Source organism: Colletes latitarsis, chromosome 6 (genome assembly GCF_051014445.1).
Source record: "Colletes latitarsis isolate SP2378_abdomen chromosome 6, iyColLati1, whole genome shotgun sequence".
Taxonomy (NCBI): Eukaryota; Metazoa; Arthropoda; class Insecta; order Hymenoptera; family Colletidae; genus Colletes; species Colletes latitarsis.
This window is the reverse complement of record NC_135139.1, coordinates 13,552,312-13,574,127: the sequence shown is the minus strand read 5'-3', so window position 1 is coordinate 13,574,127 and position 21,816 is coordinate 13,552,312. Positions and strand designations below refer to the sequence as shown.

Below are 21,816 nucleotides of genomic sequence, written 5' to 3'. Positions count from 1 at the left end.
TATTGAACTTTAAAGAGCAAGGCATTCATTCCACTCTGTCTCGATCCAATCTAGAAAGAATCTATTCTATTTGTAATTATGATTTTAATCGTACATTCATAGGTAATAATTGGAATTATAGCTTGCATAAATTTGCCCAACAGATGTCTACTAGTCTTCACAACATGTATAATATAACATTTTCAACTAAGATTTTAGCTCCTTCCTTTGTATACCTATTCATAATACTAATGATAGTGAAATGTATACAAGATAAGACTGGCAGGAATTTATAATTGTTGAAAAATGAATATTCTGTAATCATATAAAAAAAACATAGGAAAAATCATTCAATAGAAAAATAGTTTATTATTTTAAACAGTAGTAATAATAATGAAGATATACCAAACTGTAGTAATATAGAATATGGCGAAGAATAGAGGTTTATCCTCTTGGTTGCTTTACAAATATGAAAATTGTGAACTAACATTGTACGACTGTAATTTCTTCGTAGATTCATAGTATCTTTCATTTTAATAATTGAAGAATATTAACAGACACATCGTACAATTTTTACTACAGAGTATCCTATAAAAATAATTTTAGTGGTGTTAAATCCAACGAACACGAAAAGAATTTTGTTCAGAATGCAAACAAAAATATATCAATACATGTTATTCATTCCTACAATCTTATAACTTCAAAAGCCAGTAACTCTACAACACACCAAAATTTATATTTCGAGTTTAACCATTTAACTCGATGCCCTTTGTTATCTATTTTTATAACTATTTCTAATAATTTCTGTGCATACCTTATTATTATAGGTAAGGCTCTACCTTTATTGACAACTTTCTCCCCCAATTCTGAAATTCCTGTTAATTAAAATCATTCTGTTTTTCAAACTATTTCTAATAACCTTTGTACGTATCATTTATATTATAAGCTTATACAGAAGTGGGTAAAAATTTAAACCGAGGGCGCCATATCATACAATTTGTAAAGACTATAATTACTCGAACTTAATAATTAATAATCGAACTCAATAATTACTCGAAAAGTAATTAAAAACCTACGAATCGAAACGCTAAACGAAAACAATATTTTATTCGTGATTAATTATCATCGATATTTTTTTAAGCGCCAGGTTACAGCGACAGCGGACCATTTGTCATCCCAGATAAATAACTGAATTTTAAAAAGCGATCGATCATCGATCATAAAAAAATCATCGGTTATCAAGCATCAACCACCAAATTCCAATTACCATTCCCTGACGTAAATCGTAATCGTTGAAATCAAAGACAATCTTACTCATAATCGCCATCAAATCCGCTGCGCCATTCTAGGGTGAAAGTATCGTTTCCTGCGATGTTATCGGAAAATTATTAGACAGCGTGCTCGTTACCCGTCGCCGTGCAAAGATAACGATCGTCCTTTATTTCGACCGGTCATTTCTCACGGGGATAATGGGATTTTTATATGCTCTATCTATTTCCACGGAGTCGAGAGTAACGTTAATTTCCGTCGAAGATTTTTTCCACGATCGCGCGCGTGGGGCAAGAGTTAATTTCCTCGCGAACGGACGGGGCAAAAGTGGCGTCTCGCTTTGGGGAAAAATATCGTCGCTTTAAACGACGAGGCTTTTCGTGGTGTCGTTTGCGTCTCCGTAGCGCGGCGTATTTAGAGGCTCGATTAGCGGAGTCGGCGCGCGTTAATGAAACTCACACAACGGCAGATTCGTCGGCCGTAGGGGCTTGATCCTCGGCAGGGTGTCGTCGAGGCCGCTGCTGCTGTCCACCGCGTCCTGGGAATATTGGTCGTCGGTTTCTTTCGTTTGCGTGTGCACGCTCTCGCGTTTTATCCACACGTCTTGGGAATGCTTGTCGTTTCGCGAGTTCAACTTCGACGGACGTCGCCGGATCCTCTCCCAGGTCTCCTTGCGATGACACTTGTTGGACGACGGGGCTGCGACGAAAAAAGGGAGGACTGTTTTGGACAACGTCGACAACCCGAATTCTTCTATTTACGGTCCACGAAATAGTTAAACAAACCCCTAGTTGCGTAGTGTATTGTCATTAGAAAAGAATAGCAAAGCTGATGTGGGTACAGTACTCCCTCGTTTAATGCGCGATGGCGTGTTGCGTTATATGTACGAATTTTATCCTCACTATTAGGGACAATGTAATATGATCTGACGTCGAATATTTGTGTATGATAATGCTAAGGAAAAAGTAGAACCTTTTTATTTTTTGTTTTCTCTTCCATAGAAATTTTTTTTAACATACTCGTGATGTTTTTTTTATTAAACTGACACCAAACTTGATATGATACGGATGATATTTACGTATGTAATAAACTCTGGTAATAAATTACAAATACAAGTTCTTAATAAATATTAAAATATTTTTCCACAACGTTCCACAACTTTCCCCCAACATCTACATTTTTCTCTTCTTCCAGCTGTAGTCATTTCGAACTTTTCCAAGTATTTTTCTTCCTTTTCTTCTTTTCTTTTTATTTTGTTTTATTCGTGTTTTTCTGTATTATTGTTTATTCTAAGAATAATTGTGCGTTTGTACTACGGTATTTTGGATATACACTTGTTAGCTTTTTTAATTCAATGAGTGACATATTGTTGTGGTTATGCAGTTGTAAAGCGATACTATTTGCGATGGGTACCCAATAAAATATTAATATACACATTTGTTTTTTAATATAACTATACCTTTTGCAATAAAAAAAGGTTTCATTTAAAGCGTATTCCATTCTTTTTCAGTTCAATAATAATAATTTAATAATGTAGCCATTTCTATTCTACTTATATTAGAGTCTTCAAAATGCATTACAAATCTAGTAAAACGTTCAAATCCACAGTAATGGAATTAAATAATATGGACTCCATTTCATAATTTACGCACTATAATAAAACCTCACGAAACGTCTCATTTTATCTATTTCTAAGAACCCTTTTTTATTTATATTTCCTAATCTGATTGTTGATAAATTGTAAGATAGAAAATTATTTGTGTCTTTCAGTTCTTAGCTAATAAGAATTTCATATTAACAAAATTTAACAACAATGTTTGCCAACAATTCAAACTCTACTTTTACATATCATTGTTGGAGTAGTGTAATGTTAACGAGTGTTATACAGGGTGTTCGGCCACCCCTGGGAAAAATTTTAATGGGGGATTCTAGAGGCCAAAATAAGATGAAAACCAAGAATACCAATTTGTTGATGGAGGCTTCATTAAAAAGTTATTAACGTTTAAAGTTTCGCCCGTACTGAATTTTTTTCTCGAAAATGCGCAAGATTTCGGGAGTATGTCTGTTGACCAAAAATGCTTGTAATTGACCCCCGCAACCGAAAATAATTTTTCCAGAACGATTTGAAACTTTTCAATTTCGTCGAAAAATTTAGGCACCTACCCCCTGTCGATTTTTCTTAAAAATTCGTTTTTCATTTTTAGTAATTTTGTTTGACGCCCTACAGAAAAGTTGTCTAATACTTTTTTGTAGGTACTCATGAGCTCTACTTCAGAAAAAAGTTTCATTGAAATATATTCACTATTGTAGGAGTTATGGGTGTTTGAAAACTGGACCATTTTTATGGGGTTTTTCTCATTTTGCGGAGTCAAGGGCCAACTTTTCGAATATTTTTACGATTTGTACATATTCTCCATCAAAATACGCGTAGTTTGCTTTTTTAAACATTAAAATCGTCCAATTCGTTCAAAAGTTATGACGTTTTGAAAATTCGCATGAAAATTCGGGCAGACATTTCTGGCCAGAAATTATATTTTCGGTAAGGAATTTTTTTCTCGGAACTGGGTAGGATTTCGGGGGTATGTCTGTTGACCAAAAATGCTTGTAATTGACTCCCACAACCGAAAATAATTTTTCCAGAACGATTTGAAATTTTTGAATTTAATTGTTAATAACTTTTTAACGATGCCTTTTTACAATTTAACGATAACTTTTGACGAATTTTAACTCATTAAAATTTTTCCTAGGGATCACCGAACACCCTGTATAATATAATATTTCAGTTCGAAGTACACAAATAAAAAATTCGCGATAAAAAATCAACGAAAGCCCAAAAGATCGTTTTTCCAATTTCGGTAGAAAGTCATACGAGTGTTGCGAAATATTCGCCGGAATTTCAGCGCCACGCGTAATATGGTTACAAGAGAGGACAATTGACTTACGCTTAACTATCCGTCGATCTGTACTTCTAGGAGGACTGGCGGTGCCAATGCCACTTTCGAGAGGAGATGCTCTGTCGGTTGTATCCGGCGACAGACTTCCGGAGGAAATCTCGTCCATGCTCTGCAGAAGATCCTGCGACGACGATGAGGATCTATTGTCGTCGTCAACGGTGTCTTGCGGGGACGCTGGATCCAATGTGCTTTCATCTTGTAACGATTGAAAATCCATTTGCGATTCCGCTGCGAACATGTGAAGATAAGAGTAAATCGTCTGTACTCGACAATTTTTCTGGAAATTCCGAACTATAATCGTCTCGACGAGTTGAATTCGCTGGCAGCGAAGATCAAGCTAATTAACGAAGCACAATTATACAATTATCTTTTTAAAACACAATACATGTTCTGATTTTCTAATTTAATTGAAAAATTTCGTTACTTAGAAAGAAAAAACACTTTAAGCTTTGTGTATCTATTGTAAGAAGGACCACTTGATTTGTTATCATTTAGAGTGCGGTTTTGGATACATTAAAGATTTTATTTGTTACTACAGGTGTAAGAGAAATTTAACAAAATATTTCTCTTATACTTGTACATACTTTCTATTTTGTATTATATTTTTGATAAGTATTCGTAAAGCATATACATAATTTAGTACAATTTTATGCTACAGTGGCTCGAAAAGTCTTTATTATCATTAAAGAGCATGAATTTGAATTTCAAGTATGGCTACATAAATAAATAAATGAGTCAGATGGTAAAAATCGACACTGAAATTTTTGAGACTTCTCTGCTAATTTCTTTATCATACTTTATCATTGATCACTAAAAAGACATTAAAGAGCTTTTTAGAAATTAAAATTGTATTATAAATTCAATTATACTTATAATCTTCTTATATATTCGCATCAACTGCATTGGCTAAATAAAAATAGGCTAGTTTCATAAAAGTTACTGACAACTGAAACACTCGTATAACCAGAACTTCCAATAATGATCGAGCAGTAAAAGTTTTAAGGGCACTCGAAAAACTTGAAAGTTTACCTCTCGGGGACTCGCAATCGCTGACCCATGTGAAGCTCGAACTTCTCGAAATAGCTGGCGAAGTTTGCGTCGCTATGTCGGAGCAAGTGATCGAATCCATCGGTGGACTGTTCGGGCAACACGAGCCAGAACCGTTTCGTATCTTCGATAACAGAGATTGAAGAGAAATTGGTAGCTGAAAGTGTTTTGTTTCGTTATTCCTAAAAGTAAAACCAGGCGCGCCAAAAAAAGACAAACTGCAATAAGTAGCTTACGACACTTAAAAAATGAACAGCAGTTTTGAAATTACGCGCCTCGACTGATGTTAAAAGAATGCACGCAAAATAATAAGCGCAATACACAAGTTAAGTAATTACAAATTTATTCTCATTCGTAAAGACTTGTTTGAAAAATTATTATACTTGAATACTTCTACTATGACACAATATTCAAAATAGTCATTGTATTATATAAGAGATTATTAATAAAAACAAGTTTCGTTCATGTATCATTACTTTTTATAAAGCTATTAAAAATATGCGAAAGGTTATGGGTAAACGTGCCCCCAATCCAAATTCAATTAATATATAATAATTATCAAGTGACCAGGTTTATATTTTTACAGTTTTTGGCTCTTGTTATGGTTATTAATTTGCAATTTTTTCAAATTTTTCTTAGTGATGGAACATAGTTAAAAAAATTAAAATTAGATATCTGTTTAGATTATTACTTTTATAACTTCAGTATAAAATCGGCATGTTAAAACTTTTTGAATTGTTTAAAATTTTGTTTTGCAGCCAAAAATTCTGAAAATATTCAGAAACGTGTACGTCTTTAAGTAGAAATGATTTTTTTCATAATTTTTTATTTGATATAGCTAAAGAAATGAAGCTTAAACTGTAAACTACGTTTTGCCCTGTAACTACCCTAATAATAGAGGTAGCGGGTTAATATTCGGCAGAAAAAATTTTCGACGATTTGAAAAAATGCCAACGATTTGATAGTAACTGTACTTCCAAAAAAAAATACAAAAGAAAATGGTGACAGTGAACATCGCAGGGCATAACTCCGGGCTCTTCCACGAAAGGAAGTCCCCAAGAAAAAAAATAAAAACAACCAGAAAAGGTGCAGTACGACTCACCGAACCGGATCTGGAGCTCTGCTCGTCCATTATTTTCTTCGCGTCGAGGTTCCGTATCCGATCAAACTTTCCGCTATCGGCGCTGTCGACGGACTCAACGTTGTCGTCTTCCGGGAGATCGCAGCTGACGCCCACGTCGTTGGCCCTCGATCTCGAGAGCGAGAACTTTTTCAGATCCACCGGACTGATCTCCCTGACGTCCTTATCGGACTCGGACAGCCTCTTCGCCGATACGTCCGAGCGTAAAGTCAACGGCGAGACCGCTCTCTTCCTCGCGATCCCTTCCTTCGAATTAATCCGATTCTTATCCGAGGGACCTCGCGACGTCTCGTTCTCCGAATCCAGAAAGTCCTGATCCGGCAGCGAGGACACTCTGACCAGAACAACGTCCTCCGTGTTCTCGCGAAACACTGGCGCGTGTTTCTTCCATAGCAACTTGGAGAACGGGGACCTCTTCTCTTCGGTCGGCGTGACAGGGGCGGACTTTGGTGCAGACCCTTCGAAGGATCTGTTCCCACCTGGAACTTTATCCTCGTCGCAGTCGTAATCAGGATCCATGTGATCGTCGTTGCGTCGTATCCTGGACAACCTGGGCGTCCTCCTTCGCTTCTGGCTCATCAGGTTCAACGGCAGACTGGTCTTCCTGTGGGCGTCCAACCGTTGCCTCGGCGGCAATTTGGCGTTCGACTCGTCGATCCGCGAAGGCGCGGCGATCTTCGCGTCGCTGACAACCTCGTTGATATTCGAACTTATTTCTACGTGTTTCTTTGGCTCGTCGTAACTGCATTTGAGGTAGTTGGCGCGCGACCCGTCCCTGTCGCGTCCGCGATCAAGTTTCGAGGGTAGACTAGAAGTGTTCCGATCGATTTGATCCTCCATGAACCTCGTCGGCGACGGATCGTGCGACTCGTCGTAGTCGTAGCTCAGCGCGTCTATCGGCGGGTATCGTCTGGAGATCACGTCCTGGAGATTCTCCGGCAGGCTACCGCTCTTTCTATGGCCGTTTTCCGGTGAAACGGACCGATTTTGCGGCTCCCCGTAGCCGGAGCTCAACAGGAAGCGATAGCCCGTCTCGTCGGAGAACAACTTTCCATTTCGTCGATCGCGGATCTCCTTGTTTCGCCGGGACGATGATCGATCGGTGCTCGTCCCGCACGAGCTTCCCGCGGAACTCTCGCTGTCCGATATGCCGAACTCGTTCAGCAGCTCCTTGTACTGCACGATCCTGGAGCCTTCCTTGTTTCCGTTCCGCTCCTGTCTCGATTTCTCTTTGGTCAGTTCGTAGATTTCTTTCTCTATGATCGTGTTGAACTCGGCCAGGATGTTGTTCGACCAATCGCCGATGTCGTCGGCGACCGTGCAGCTCCTGCCGGCCGAGTTCTGTCGTCTGAGGACGCCGCTCTTCGCCGGAAACGGCTTCTTTTGGTCGTTCGCGTGGCTCGCGGGCTGAACTACTGGCTGGGGGTGGTACTTTGGTTCGTTCGCGATGGTCAGCGGAGTCGTTGGTGCCGATTCGATGATTTCACCGATCTCCTCCTGTTGGACAGAGAGGGAAACCAATTTTTAGCAATGTAGGCAACGTGGAAAGAAATACTGAGTGGTTCTCCTAGCGTGAAGTGCCTTTTTTTAGACTTTCTTGGAGGAATTTTTGTGAATAAACTATAACACACTCTTTAGTTAAACTTACAAGCATGGTCAAACGTGGTTGTTTTTGAAAAAGGTCGTCTCACGATGTCCATAATTCTGGCTATTTTGTTTATTAGAAATGAGAAAGCGTGAAAGATGTTTAATTAGTATGAGTTTGGCTACAGCTAGTAGCAAAACAAAAGAAAAAATTGATTTTTGAATTTTTTTTCAAATTTCGGGGGTCTAAAGAAATTTCGTATTTCGTCATTTGCTTTATTTACTTGTTAAAAACAGAGGCTTTACAATCATTTGTTATTTTTAAATGTTGTTTAGGCGATAGTAGCTGCGTCTTTCGCCTTATAATAGAATCCGTTAGAGCGATATAAATTTTCCGAGACAGTCAAAGTACGTTGACGTTAATGTCATTCTCCCGAGTACAGCTCTAATCCGTCTCGTTAAGTCTGAAAATGGTGTTTGAAAACGTTTCGTCCGTTAAGTAGCCAAGTTTACCTTAAGTCGAGTTATTACCACTTGCGTAACTCCCTTAACAATTCAAAATCACTTCCACTGCCTAATACGGGGCGCCGCGAGACGAAAGCACCGGTCTGTAAGCGTGTCCGGATTATCGGGAGCGAGCCTAAGAAAACTCGAACAAGTGTCGTACAAACTGAACAGGTTTCTAAACCGGTGATCGAGGTTAATTGACCCTTGTCTACGTGGGGATAATTCCATAAATTAGAAACATCACTTTCTATGGTCGGTCGTGGACCGTACGACACGCGAAATAAATTGGAAAATTAAGCGTGTCCGCGATTTTTCATTTTTCCCCGGCGAGAAAAGCGTAAAACAGCAGGCTCGCTGTCAGCGTCATAACTGCTTCATTATGGGTCGATTTATAAATACGCTTTACCGATTTAACCACGCGCGCGTTTCCATTTCTCGCGCAAGGGTTCGCCAGACGAAGGGATTCTCGTCGAATCTCCCTTTCAGCCACGAATAATAGGTCACCGCAATTCGCTGTCATTAGCTGTCAATTTGTGCTTGGCTGTGATTTCGTAATCCGGCGTTTCGGTTCAATGTCTGACGAGAAACTGTTGCTAAATTGATGGGGAGACACGAATGTTCGGTTAAACGAATTTTCGAATAATAGAATGCTCGTTTTTCTTGTGTCCGTATTCCGGATAAAATGATAAGTACGATATCATTGAAAATCAAAAAATAATACAGAGAAATAGTTTTCTTTTTCTAATTTCTAGAGTACTTGTATTTCTTTTTCTAGTTTCTAGAGTACTTGTATTTTTTTTTCTAATTTCTAGAGTACTTGTATTTCTTTTTCTAATTTCTAGAGTACTTGGATTTCTAATGAAAATAATCTAAATGCCAGTAATCGTAGTAATATATTTTTGTAATGTTTAATTTGCACTATAATGGAAGAATATATATATATATAATTGCATAATGTTACAGTCAGAATTTAAACAAATAAGAGCTAAAAAATATTATAAATTGATGCTATTGTGACTGTTCTAAAAATTACGAAACAATTCTTGACCGATGTCAATAAATTCTTACGTTGACAAAGTTTTATCTTAAATGTTATTCAAAACGATAGGTCTAATTTTCTTTGATTTTTTGGAACAACAAAAAGGTATGAACAGTCCATATAAAGCAAAGCCTATGATACTGTAAAAATGATACGGTTTGCAGAGAAAAAGGGTGTTATTTCCTTAGCATAACGCTTGCACAAGTAACGTTTAAAACCATTGTGAAATTACAGTGAGAGGTTTTGCCACATTTGTCTTATAGTCCACATCTCATCCATCAGATTTCTTTATGTTTAGTTGCCTCGAGGAATCATTATGCTGAGTCAAGTCTCATAGCAACGAAGAAGTAAAAAAAACAAGTATTCTTATTGTTGGAATGTATAGAAGAAAAAGAAAAAACAATGGAACAAGCGCAAGGTGTCAACAAATATGTAAATTGTAGAATTCTGTCAATTTGTCTCTGTCTATTATAATATAATATAATGTAATATAATTCTAAGTACACATGTCTTTAGTGTTAGATATTTGACATGAAAATAATTATTTTATTATAATCAATACTAGAATATTTATGTATTTATATAATCCATATTAAGAAGTCAGTAATAGACAAAATCAAAACATGTTTTCATTTAAAAGAATTATTATTCCAGTAATTACTCGTTTTAAATACTTCAACGTATATGTGCGTGCAATAGTTAATATCTTCTGCAGTAACCTCGTTCGTACAATTCAAACGTTTCAAGCAGAAGTTTCCAACGCCATATTTTCAACGTGATTTAACGACTGCACAACTTCAGAAGTAGGACTGAAGTTAAAATTCATCCCTACAACAAGAAACATATATTACTCGAAAAGGAACGTTACTTTGTTAGAGAAACAAGTGGAGATGATTGATGGAACTGTATTGTTGGGAACTAACGAGAATTAACCCGAGGGGTAATACGAAGCAACAAAAAGACTCTGTACAACTATGTTGCCTCGAGTCGAACTTAGTAATTGTATGTTAGGAAATACTTTAAATTCAACAATGATCAATAGGAAACATCCTTTGTTTTGATCAATTGTGTACATTTGGGAGGAAAAGTAAAAATTTTTACCAATTAAATTCCTTCTAGGACTGTTTTCAATGAATTTTTACGTAGTTTTTACTCTTTTGTTCTATTCACCTTGCAAGAAGGAACTCATTGCTTCGTATTATTATTATTCTCGATATATAACAAAAATTAACATCTGTGAATATTACTACTACTAACCATAAAGATTACCTTAGTTTCAGTCACTTGAGAATTAGAAGAGAAAGAAGCTTTTTTCTTCGGAGATTTAATAAAAACTCACGCGACAGTTAGTGTTAATTATTTTTCATTCATTATTTTCACCCATTATCCAAAACGTTTAGAAAAAATATATTCTTTTCATAAAACTCGAAAATATTTAGGACTAAATTAGAATCATCATGTCTTCTAACATCTGGATAAAACAAATATTCTACATTATTATAGATTAGAAGTTTAAATATATAAGTATTGTAAAATGTAAGAAACGTCTGTGTTAAGTCTTATGATAATTCTAGAATTCTTATTAAAACATTTTGTTGATCTCCTGGTCGTTCCAAGACCGAAATTCTAAGACTCAAAAATGCCAATTCTCTACGGATTATCCAAAAAAAAACAACACCATTTTGATTCCAAATATATTCGATAAGATCGTTTTCTCTCTAATCTTTTCCATTGTGGTTCTATTCTTTATTAGACAGCTCACCCACGGGACCTGGAAATGTCTGATAAAAGAAAGTCCCGAGATTTCAACGTCTAAAACATCGAAACACCGAAGTGAAACGCCGAAGAGAAACGAAAAATTGAAAGTTATTCTTTGCCCGGGTTCATTAATCATTGCATCCGTCAGCGTTTCGCACAGTGCGTGCGATCTTGCGATTGTTGCAAAGAGACGACGCCGAGCGTCGATTTCACGCGTTATTCTTTCTTCGTTCACGTTCGATCGTCGAGTTTCTCCCTTTTCCGCGGTAACATTTTCATTTGCATCCGTCCTTCTCGAAAACGCGTCGTCGCGCTCCGTCCATTCAATTTGAATTTACATACACCGAGCTCGATCCGACCGACTCACGTTTCATAGTTGATAGCAACGTCTAAAAGATCGCATCACCTTCGACGTCCGGGTGATCTATCAACTCGCGCCGCACTATGGCGCGCGTAATGAAAAGGTTGATTAAACCTACTCGGCTAGGTCGAATTGTGATTCCGTAGGTGAGATACTAAGACGCTGATACGGTGCCTCTATCATTAATCAAACAGGGAATATTATTCGTGCACGCCTTCCTTTTAAAGAGACGCTTCGATACAACGCGACAGGCAGCCATCGAACTTCCGACGAAACTGAAAAAATAGATCCCAAACGAATTTAAAGACTTTTTCAGCGGCCGCGATACGGAAGCCTTTCGTCGTGGATCCTTCTTGCAAGGCATATTTCGTTCGCGTTATCTCGTTACGAAGAGTAATACGCCACGGTAATCGAGAATGTAATTGTGTTTCTGTCCCTGTAATTTCATTCGACTCCGCGATGCTCGATAACCTATCTTCAAATTGCATTCTGAGTCGTCTTTAACTAACAGTAAATTCAATTTGCATGATATAAGCTTAACGATCATCGATACAGTTCGCTCAAGACCCGCGGCAATATCGATCGGAATTTCCACTGCGAGGATCGACGGATGCTCTTAATGCAAAGACATCTCGAGGAACTGTCGCTGCAGAGGATGCAGCTTGTCAGATGAAATCAATTTTACTCATACGCGATACGTTATTTTTTCTGTGAAAAAGAAATGGTAACTCTCCACCAAATTTTTCTGAATAATTTGATCGATTATTTTTAATTTTGACACGTGTTAAAATTGTAATATATTTAACAAACAAATCCAAAATATTTGAAAAATATTTTATTCGTTATAAATGAGATTACTCGTATATATTCAACGTGTTTATTTATTATTCGTAACTTTCACCTATAATTCAAGAAGTTTTCTTTGTATGTACATACACTTAATAGACAATTAGTAAACGAGGAAGTATTTCAATGAAAAATACAACTTCCAACAAATTTATAGTTACACGTATGTACACATCTACGATTTAAGATTTATAATACTGTCTACTTTCATGTTTATCTCATACTTATGTAGACATATGTATGACATGCTGGTAATATTATCAATTTTATATTTATACTTTTACTACATTTTAGTCTAATTTATAATCACTCGTGCACTTAATAAATAGAGAATCTTAAGGAACAACCTGTTCGATGACTTTGATATAAACAAGTATATAATGAACTAATTTTTTAAAATGAATCGAGTTGGACCTGATTCAGGGCAGAAAAATCTCGAAGACTGCGGTTTGTTTTCGAATGGTAAACTAGTTTCTTGAAAGTTATTAACGTCAGGATTGTCTTTCGAACCGATTCGTTTCCACCGGACAATTGCAGTCACGACTGTGAGCCAAACGGTTGCAATTTCCGTTACGCCACCGAGACAACGCGTCGACGCGAATTAGTACCCAGGCACGATTGTTTAACCGGCAGAAAGATAGATACATTGGAGCGCAGATTAGTCACCGATAAGAATCCGATGGACAACTCCGAGATAGTTATATTCCGTTGTCCCAGGTAAGTTAGTTGCTGGCTTCAGGCGTGCAATGCAACACTGATGTCAGAACAATGGGAAGCTCGTGTCGATGATTAATCGGTGGGCAGCTTGTAATAGTACGAACTGGCAGCCAGCCACGTAACGAGGATTTTATTCTCAAGGTAACTGAAACACCATCGTGGAAAGAGAAAAGCCATAGATACTCGTAAATAAAAGAATTAATCGATCTGACACTCCTCGTTTCATTTTTAAGCTTACAAAACTAAATATTCTATATTTATTGATAATCTAAATCATTATTATATGTTCTAAATCACTATTATATGTATAATTCTCTATTATATGTTCAACTATTTTATGTATATAAATTTAATCTTAATTTTCCTAGAAACGCGATAATCTGAATTATACCAAACAACGCGTTGCTGTGATTGGAGGATTCGTCGATCATGCTTGCATAACACGTTTGTTCGGTTCAATTATTCGTAGATGTTGTACAACCACAATGTCCCAGTAGGTCTTGTCGCGATTACATTACAATTGCAAACCTGTTTAGATCGATGATCTTCTCTTGTCAATAGAGTGAGGGAGTTGAATGTTATTGGCATACAGAACACAATAGTGTTTGAGTAAATAGTGGTAAAGCGCATAGTCATAGTGATTTACATCTATTATCTGTTATTCCACGTGAAACGATCTGACAGTACAATAATTTAAATAGTAGCATAATAAGTTTGAAAACTTAAATTTGTGAAATAAATACAACATCGATCGTGTATATATAAGAAAAAACAGATATGACTGAAAATAATTCTACGATATACGTGTGCATATGTGGCCTACGACGAGGAAGAAAAATGCAAAATTATTTTGGCATGCCTGCCTTACAGAAATGCAGCTTATTAATTCCTTCGAAAGTTTTCTCTACTCATTTTTGTTTTCTGACTCTTATCAACAATCAAAGTCTACTTACTAACTCTAAATGCGATTCAAAGCTTTCGTTGATGTTACATATACACAGAGAACACAGCATCGTGTCCGTGTTACTTCAATCGCGACGCATTGATTCTCCTATCGAATCGTTTCATCGTGCGATTATGGTTATCACAATTAACCAACCCACGCGAGAAAATTTCGCGGGACTCGGTCTAATCGCTTTGTTGCTAGATCTATCTCGAGCAGGAAGAAAGGGGTCGCTAAAAGCACGAGGGGCAACCTTTCGCATAAGCATCGGCTTGATAAATGCACCGGGCACCGCGTTATGGATGGAGAATATTAGAATGGAACAGCGATGGCGGTTGTAGGCGTGCATCTGGTGGAGATTAAATGCAATCCCAATCAAGACGATTCACAAGCACTTCCGTGTTGCCCGATGGAAACATTGCGCCCGATTTAACAACCGGCTTTACTTTAATTGTCTCCCGCGATCAAGATTTGTTGGAAATCTATCATCCATTCTGCTGACCTTGGAATAGTAACTATTCCATGCGTTAACGTGAAAACATTCGATATAGCAATTCTTTAAAACTTTTGAGGATATTGTCGAATTGTTTTGACGTAATAAAAATCAATCTTTTCTTCGTACGAATGCCCACAGTTGTATAATGAAATCACTACTACGGAATATATTGCAATTAATATTTTGCATTGAGGTATTTTCTTTTTTTAAATAATAATAATAATTTATTGTACGTGTAACCCCATTAGAGTATACTGTCGAATTTTTCTGACGTAATAAAAATCAATCTTTTCTTCGTACGAATGCCCACAGTTGTATAATGAAATCACTACTGTGGAATATATTTGCATTAAGGTATTTTTCTTTTAAATAATAATAATTTATTGTACATGTAACCCCATTAGAGTATACATATAATACAGTGCAGAAAAATAAGAATTACTCATTAAACGAAGTATAATATTGCATATTGAAATTACTAAATCTTTAGATGTGTGCAGTTTCGAAACTATTAATGTTTTATGAATAATTGAGGCATCATTAGAAGCGGTGAAGCCTCCCCTTTAAAATGGTTTTTGGTTTTTGTCGATCCGACTTTCCGTTCTCGAGATATCGTAATTTATGTAAAAGGGTATTTTTAAAATTTCGCTGTCTCTCGCTTCCCCGGGTTAGAAAAGGCTATTAACGCGCATTAAAAATACTAAAATTTTAATTACGTACAGTTTCGAAATTATTAGCATTATCTCCATTATTGAGCCACTGTTAGCGGCGGTGAACCTTCCTCTTTAAAATGGTTTTTGGTTTTTGTCGATCCGACTTTTCGTTTTCGAGATATCGTAAGTTATGTAGAAGGGTATTTTTCTTAATTTGGCTATCTCTGTCTCCGTCTGACGCGTCGCGTCGTACCTCCTTGTCGCGCGTGAGTCGAGACAGTCACGTGACCAGGAAGTAGTAGTATTTCCAAGAATTTACTACGCACTGTTTACTATTGTCGCGCGCGCGACTTCATTGAACTCAATGAACGTAAACAAACGCTTCGGACGCTCGTATCTCCGAAACTAGCCACCGCATCGACTTGAAATTAAAATCGCTATATCTCCGGAACTAATAAAGCTATCGACTCTCACAAACGCTCATTTTAAAGGGCATTTCATCCTCTACCTAATGATAATATCTCTTACTACAATTTTTTCTATCTTCTATGTTTATTTTGACATTTACTTTCACGCCCGACTTCAAACAAAAATTGTCATATCTCCGAAACTAATTACGCTATCAACTTGTACAAATGCTCATTTTAAAGAGCATTTCATCACCTATCCGATGAGCATATCAACTATTATTATTCGTGCTGTCTTCTATGTTTATTTTGAAATTTACTTTGACGTTACATACCCAGAGAAGTTTTAGCAATTTTTATCGATAATATATAGTAAATTATAGATGGTTCATTTAATTTAAAATGAGTTTAAATTCGAACATAGCTGTTCTGTGCAAAAACATGCTAGCGAAAAATACTTTTGCACGAAAGTGTGCATTTTAACGAGACACGAACCATACGTGACCGAGTCGCGTTCAGTTATTAAATCATGGTTGCGTGTGATTCATAACTGTGCTCGTGGTGCATATGATAAAATTTTAAATATACCATTGTTCCGATCGCTATTAGCGACCGTGACACGCTCGTACATTGGCGTCTATCGGTATACTCACGGCTCTCGGCGATTTTTCTTCCATGTATATATATTTCCGCCTTTGCCTCAGCAGAAATAGAGATATCCAGGCACAGTGCCATTATAGGGAACGCCTACAAAGTCGGTAGTATTACGAAACCCAGCAATATCTTAACCTCTCTCGAAGGATATTGGCTCACCTATTCCCATTAACATAAATGTTATTTAACACGCTCGCTGGGAATGCGTGCCAATGATCTGACTTGAAAGAGATCGTAAATTAACTTGCAATGTAAAAAACACGTGTTTACTTATACGACGTGCACATGTCGTAACGAGGACCACTTTCGGTCAGCTTTTCAGGTACTCTAACCGAGCAGATCAATCTTCGAAAAACAAATACTATACACATACAAAAGTTCAAAGAAACGAGGGAAGTATTTCTACCAAAAGTAACACTTTCAGTAAAAGTACCTCTCAACACGCGATTCGTTTTGTTTAATCAATTAATAAATACAATAAAAACAAAAATTCTTTTAAACTCTTTTTAAAGGAAATAATGCTTATAGAATATTACTAACACGATTCGATGTAAAAGTAGAAATCATTCCTGGCGCGATCAGCAGCAAGGAAAGCGATCTCAAAAGTTTGGTTGCTTTCGATCTGACTATAGTCCGAAAGCATCGACCTCGTAATTGACGTGCAAAGGGAAACGGTGCTTCGCCCAAGGAGAGCAAGGAAACTCTTTGATCTGGTTGCATCCCTTTGAATCAGTCCCGTTTCCACGATCTGGAGCGTTAAATGGAAGAAGGGACCAAAGTATTCCCTGTAAAAAGCTGGGGTTACCCGGGACCCTTCGATCGACGAAAGCAAAGGGTGGATGGAAAAATGAATGGCCAGATAAAACCTTCGTAACGTCTGTCGGCGATTCGCTAATGAGTACACAGAGCAGTCGATCAGGGAATGAAGAAGCTGCACCGACGAGGAAGAGGCTCGTCGACCCAAATGATTATAAAGCTCGAAATCGATGAGTCAAATTCCCCTTCGTCGGTTCTATTCAAACAACCTTCGTGACGCTTTGCTATTCAAATGAAGGTTTGCTCTCAACGAAATTAAGGAGATAACATTTCGGTTTTAACAGTCTTATTACATATAATCTAATCTGTAAATTATCTATTTTACAACTGCAACTTTATATTTACCTTTTCATTGTATTCACTTTCTGCTTCAACCTCAAGATTCTCTATATTTGAATTTACAAATATTCCTGATGAAATGGTGGAACTTATCTTTCGTTTATCAGTTACCTCGTTATGTAATAAATAATGGAAACAAATGTATGTTACGAAATAATTTTGGTCTCTCTTTTTTTGACCCATTGAAGTTTTACAAACCACTTTATGTGGAGCTTCATTTATGAATCGTATCCTGTATTTTTAACCAGTTAATTATTGTCTATATTTGGTCCTTCATTTTTTTAACATAACATAGTTGAGAGAACACAGTTGATACGATACTAAATGAAAATTTCATTGTTGGTTTCGTGACTTGTTTTCATTTTCAAACATACCAAAATGTTTCTTAAATTTATGATTGAAACAAATTAGAAACTAATAGGAAGCAAGTAGAAGGACCATGGGATACAGTGAAACGTCTTCAATGGTTCGAGTAGAAACGAATTAATTAGAGACTTTACAACGGGGAGACGAAGCGACCTTTCGACGTCGATGTGATTTCACCGTGTGTCGTGCCAAATCGTCGAGCGAGCTACGGCGCGCGGTAAAGAAAAATTAATAAAGAAATATTGGCGATGCTCGTTAGAAGAAGAAAAGGAAGACCAAGAATCCGGTCGTGAAGTCGTCGGTGCACGAGAAGCGCATCAAAGTCACCAATATACAACGTCGACCGGTCCATTACCGTTTTTATTAATGTTCCTGGAGGACGGACATCGCCAGCCGCTAATGACACACACTCGATCGTTCCCGCGTCATTAGTTTCCCTTACCGCGAAATTTTCCCATGGGGCCCCGGTGTCATCAGTGGACGGACGAGAAAAAAAGGCAGCGTTTCAGATTGGAGAGAAGAGGATTTTTCAGCGCGACGAAGCGATTAACACAATTTATTTACTTTCACGGTTTAATTTAGCACCTTCGTTAGAGTATTTATCAAAGCTCGCGGGACGTTTATATTGTCGTTAACGGGACGATCGCTAGCGGTGCTTTTCCCCGCGGTAAATCCATCGCGATTAATTTGAAGGAAACTTTTCATCGCGGGGGGACACGCTCCGTCGAACTGTACCAGCGTTTGGGGTCGTACGGAGAAGATTCATTTGTTATTAAATCCCGCGTAGACACGCGAGAAAAGTTTGGAATAGGAATAAATGAGAAAGTAGAGAAAATAATATAAAGTGTATATGTTTATCGATGGTGAACTTGTAAATGCAAGAGTGACAGCATAAATAATTCTAATCGTTCCAGATTGCATGAAATTTGTTATGCGCCAAAGTAAATATCATTGGTTAATGTTTGTTTATGCTTTTCATACATTCGCCACGAGGTTGTACTTATACTTAATAATAATAATAAAGAAATTAAATGCTTCATATTTAATACTTATATTTCAGTATGAACATTTGATAACAAAAACGAAAGAAAAAATGAATTTAGTTATGATTTGCAGGTGGACGTGTTGTTCACAAGAAATCAAAAAATAATCATGCAGAATGCAAATGCTATCAAACAATTTTTAGAAAAAGAAATTGAAATATAAAATTTCTAAGCAAGGGATGAAACCTTCTAAACGTTTATATAAAAACGAAACAAATGAAAATTATTTCATAACCGTAGTTAGATAATGGCGTGGATAAAAAAACAATAGAATGAAAAAATATATAATAGAATAGGGATTAGATTGAAGTCTCAAACTCTGAGGGATGTTTAAGAAATATCTGGACATTCTATATATTACAGCAAAGTTATCTAGAAATGACTTGTTTAATATGATCGGAAAAATTGAAATCAGAAGCGAATAAAATGAGACATGGTCACGCATTATTGAAACAATAATCATATTAGCTTAAGTTTACCGTAATAAAATTGGATAGATTTATATTTAGCGATGTTAAAAAACAAACTATTTGCGAGTCACTGTGTCTCGAGTGTCAACAGGTAAGAAATAAGGCATCATTAAGACATTTAATGGCTCGTAAAACTTTCAAATCATCAGCATATAGTGAAAATCATTTATATCGAAATAAAAATACGATGTCATTAATGAACAGATTGGAAAGTAAAGAACCTAGTCGAGAACCTCGAGGTAAATTAGATTTAATACAGAGTTTGAGAAAGCGCTGTTAAATTTAAACTAACAATATTGTTTCGTGCTTGTTACTATAAAAATTGTATTTTCTTCATTAATCCTTGCAAGAACTGAACGTTTTAGTCCCATTCACAAATCTTAGAAGCTATCTTTAATACTTAATAATTTATTTCACTTTTAAAATTTAATTACGTATTATTTTTATTTTAAATATTAAATTTAATATTTAAAGAGAAGCACTTTCCAATAACAAGTTAACTCGTCACCCCTAATCGAAAGGTTATAGCAAATGAAACATATTACATAGAAATAGTTAAATTGGGAATGGACATGCTGAATCGAAACAATTTAATTATTGTTTCTCTGCAGTCGAAGACGCTGCTACATTCTACAAAACACTGAACGACAATCCATCGAGTATTTTTCTATCCGTAATGTATTCTCCCGTTTCATTTACAACCATCGTATGGTACATGTACAAATTGTCGCCAGAGACTGATGTAAGAAACTTCTAGTTTTTCTTCGGAGCGCGACAGCAGACATCTGCAAAAGAGAATGTAGAAACTATACCCGCCTACCTAAGAAGCAATCGCCAATACGACGGAGCATTAGTCCCCATTAAACGAGTACACGGTATTCGAGAAAGGATCTACAGAATTGCATACGAACTTCACGAAATTACCCGCTCCGACAATGCTGTCACGAAACGACGCTTAATTATAAATCCAGCAGCTTCTGACAACTCAATACCAACTTCTTCCGCGAGGCGATTACGTTTGGTCGCATTTCTAACCGATTTCGATCGAGTTTTTGCACCAGAAAACGATATTTCCATTATACTTTCTCTAACATGCATCGATCAATTCGCGTATGGAACGGACCATATGTTTCAATCAAGAAATCCTTTTCCCCTTCACGGACGCACGAACAACTCGAACGATCGTTTCTGGAAACTGGGACGTCGTTCGGTCTCTAGGGACACGACGATCATCGGTTGAGACTCGTCGGACCAGCCCCGTGACCTGCAACGTTTAAAATTTTTTTCCCTCCCATCGTCGATGAAAGCTGCCTCTTCGCGAACGCGGACGCTGAAATTTAACGTTTCGATTTCATCGCTTGACCTTCGCCGCGATCGAAATCTGACGTTGATGGAAAGAACGAGCCCCGAAAACGCTGTTTAATCCGACTGTCGGAATCGAAACGAACATCTGCTCGGCCCAATTTTCTTCGAATGTCCGGTGCAACGTTTGAAAGTTTCTTCGAAGTTGAAGACAATCGCAGAAGGTCTTATTCAGCCAATAAAACTAATTCTTTCGTATAAACGATATATTATTTATGTCAAAACGGTACTAGTAGATAATGGAGAATATACAGAGTATTCGGCCACCTCTAGGAAAAATTTTAATGGGAGATCCTGGAGTTCAAAATTAGACGAACATCAAGAATATCAATTTCTTGATTGCGGCTTCGTTAAAAAGTTATTAAAAAATTTCAAATCGTTCTGGAAAAATTATTTTCGGGCGCAGGGATCAATTGCAATCATTTTTGGTGAATAGACATACCCTCGAATTCCTACGCACTTTCGAGAAAAAAATTCGAGTAGGTGCTGAAAGTTTTGGGTGAAAAAAAAGATTTTCGAATCGTCTTGAAAAAATTATTTTTAGTTGCAGGGGTTAATTGCAAGCATTTTTGGTCAACAGACATACCCCCGAAATCCTACCCAGTTTCGAGAAAAAAATTCCTTACCGAAAATATAATTTCTGGCCAGAAATGTTTGCCCGAATTTTCATGCGAATCTTTAAAACGTCATAACTTCTGAACGGATTGACCGATTTTAATGTTTAAAAAAGCAAACTATGCGTATTTTGATAGAGAATACGTACAAATCGCAAAAATATTCGAAAAGTTGGTCCTTGACCCCGCAAAATGAGAAAAACCCCATAAAAATGGTCCAATTTTGAAACAGCCATAACTCCTACAATAGCGAATATATTTCAGTGAAACTTTTTTCTCAAGTAGAGCTCATGGGTACCTACAAAAAAGTATTAGACAACTTTTCTGTAGGGCGTCAAACAAAATTACTAAAAATGAAAAAGGAATTTTTAAGAAAAATCGACAGGGGGGTGCCTAAATTTTTCGACGAAAAAAAAGAATTTCAAATCGTTCTGGAAAAATTATTTTCGGC

General features: G+C 36.9%; 1 protein-coding gene across 3 annotated transcripts in view; it reads right to left on the bottom strand.

Moving 5' to 3' along the window:
* Cv-c (RhoGTPase activating protein) overlaps positions 1 to 21,816 on the bottom strand; it is a 467,909-nt gene that overhangs the window by 286,445 nt on the left and 159,648 nt on the right. Inside the window, exons 3-6 of one of the 3 annotated variants that reach the window (XM_076767604.1) lie at positions 6,352 to 7,887; positions 5,232 to 5,406; positions 4,191 to 4,430; positions 1,708 to 1,947 (exon numbers count right to left, since the gene is read on the bottom strand). In XM_076767604.1, coding sequence (XP_076623719.1) covers positions 1,708 to 1,947; positions 4,191 to 4,430; positions 5,232 to 5,406; positions 6,352 to 7,887 — 2,191 coding nt within the window. The remainder of the gene's footprint in view (positions 1 to 1,707; positions 1,948 to 4,190; positions 4,431 to 5,231; positions 5,407 to 6,351; positions 7,888 to 21,816) is intronic. The other 2 variants (XM_076767605.1, XM_076767606.1) reach the window with 2 other exon arrangements.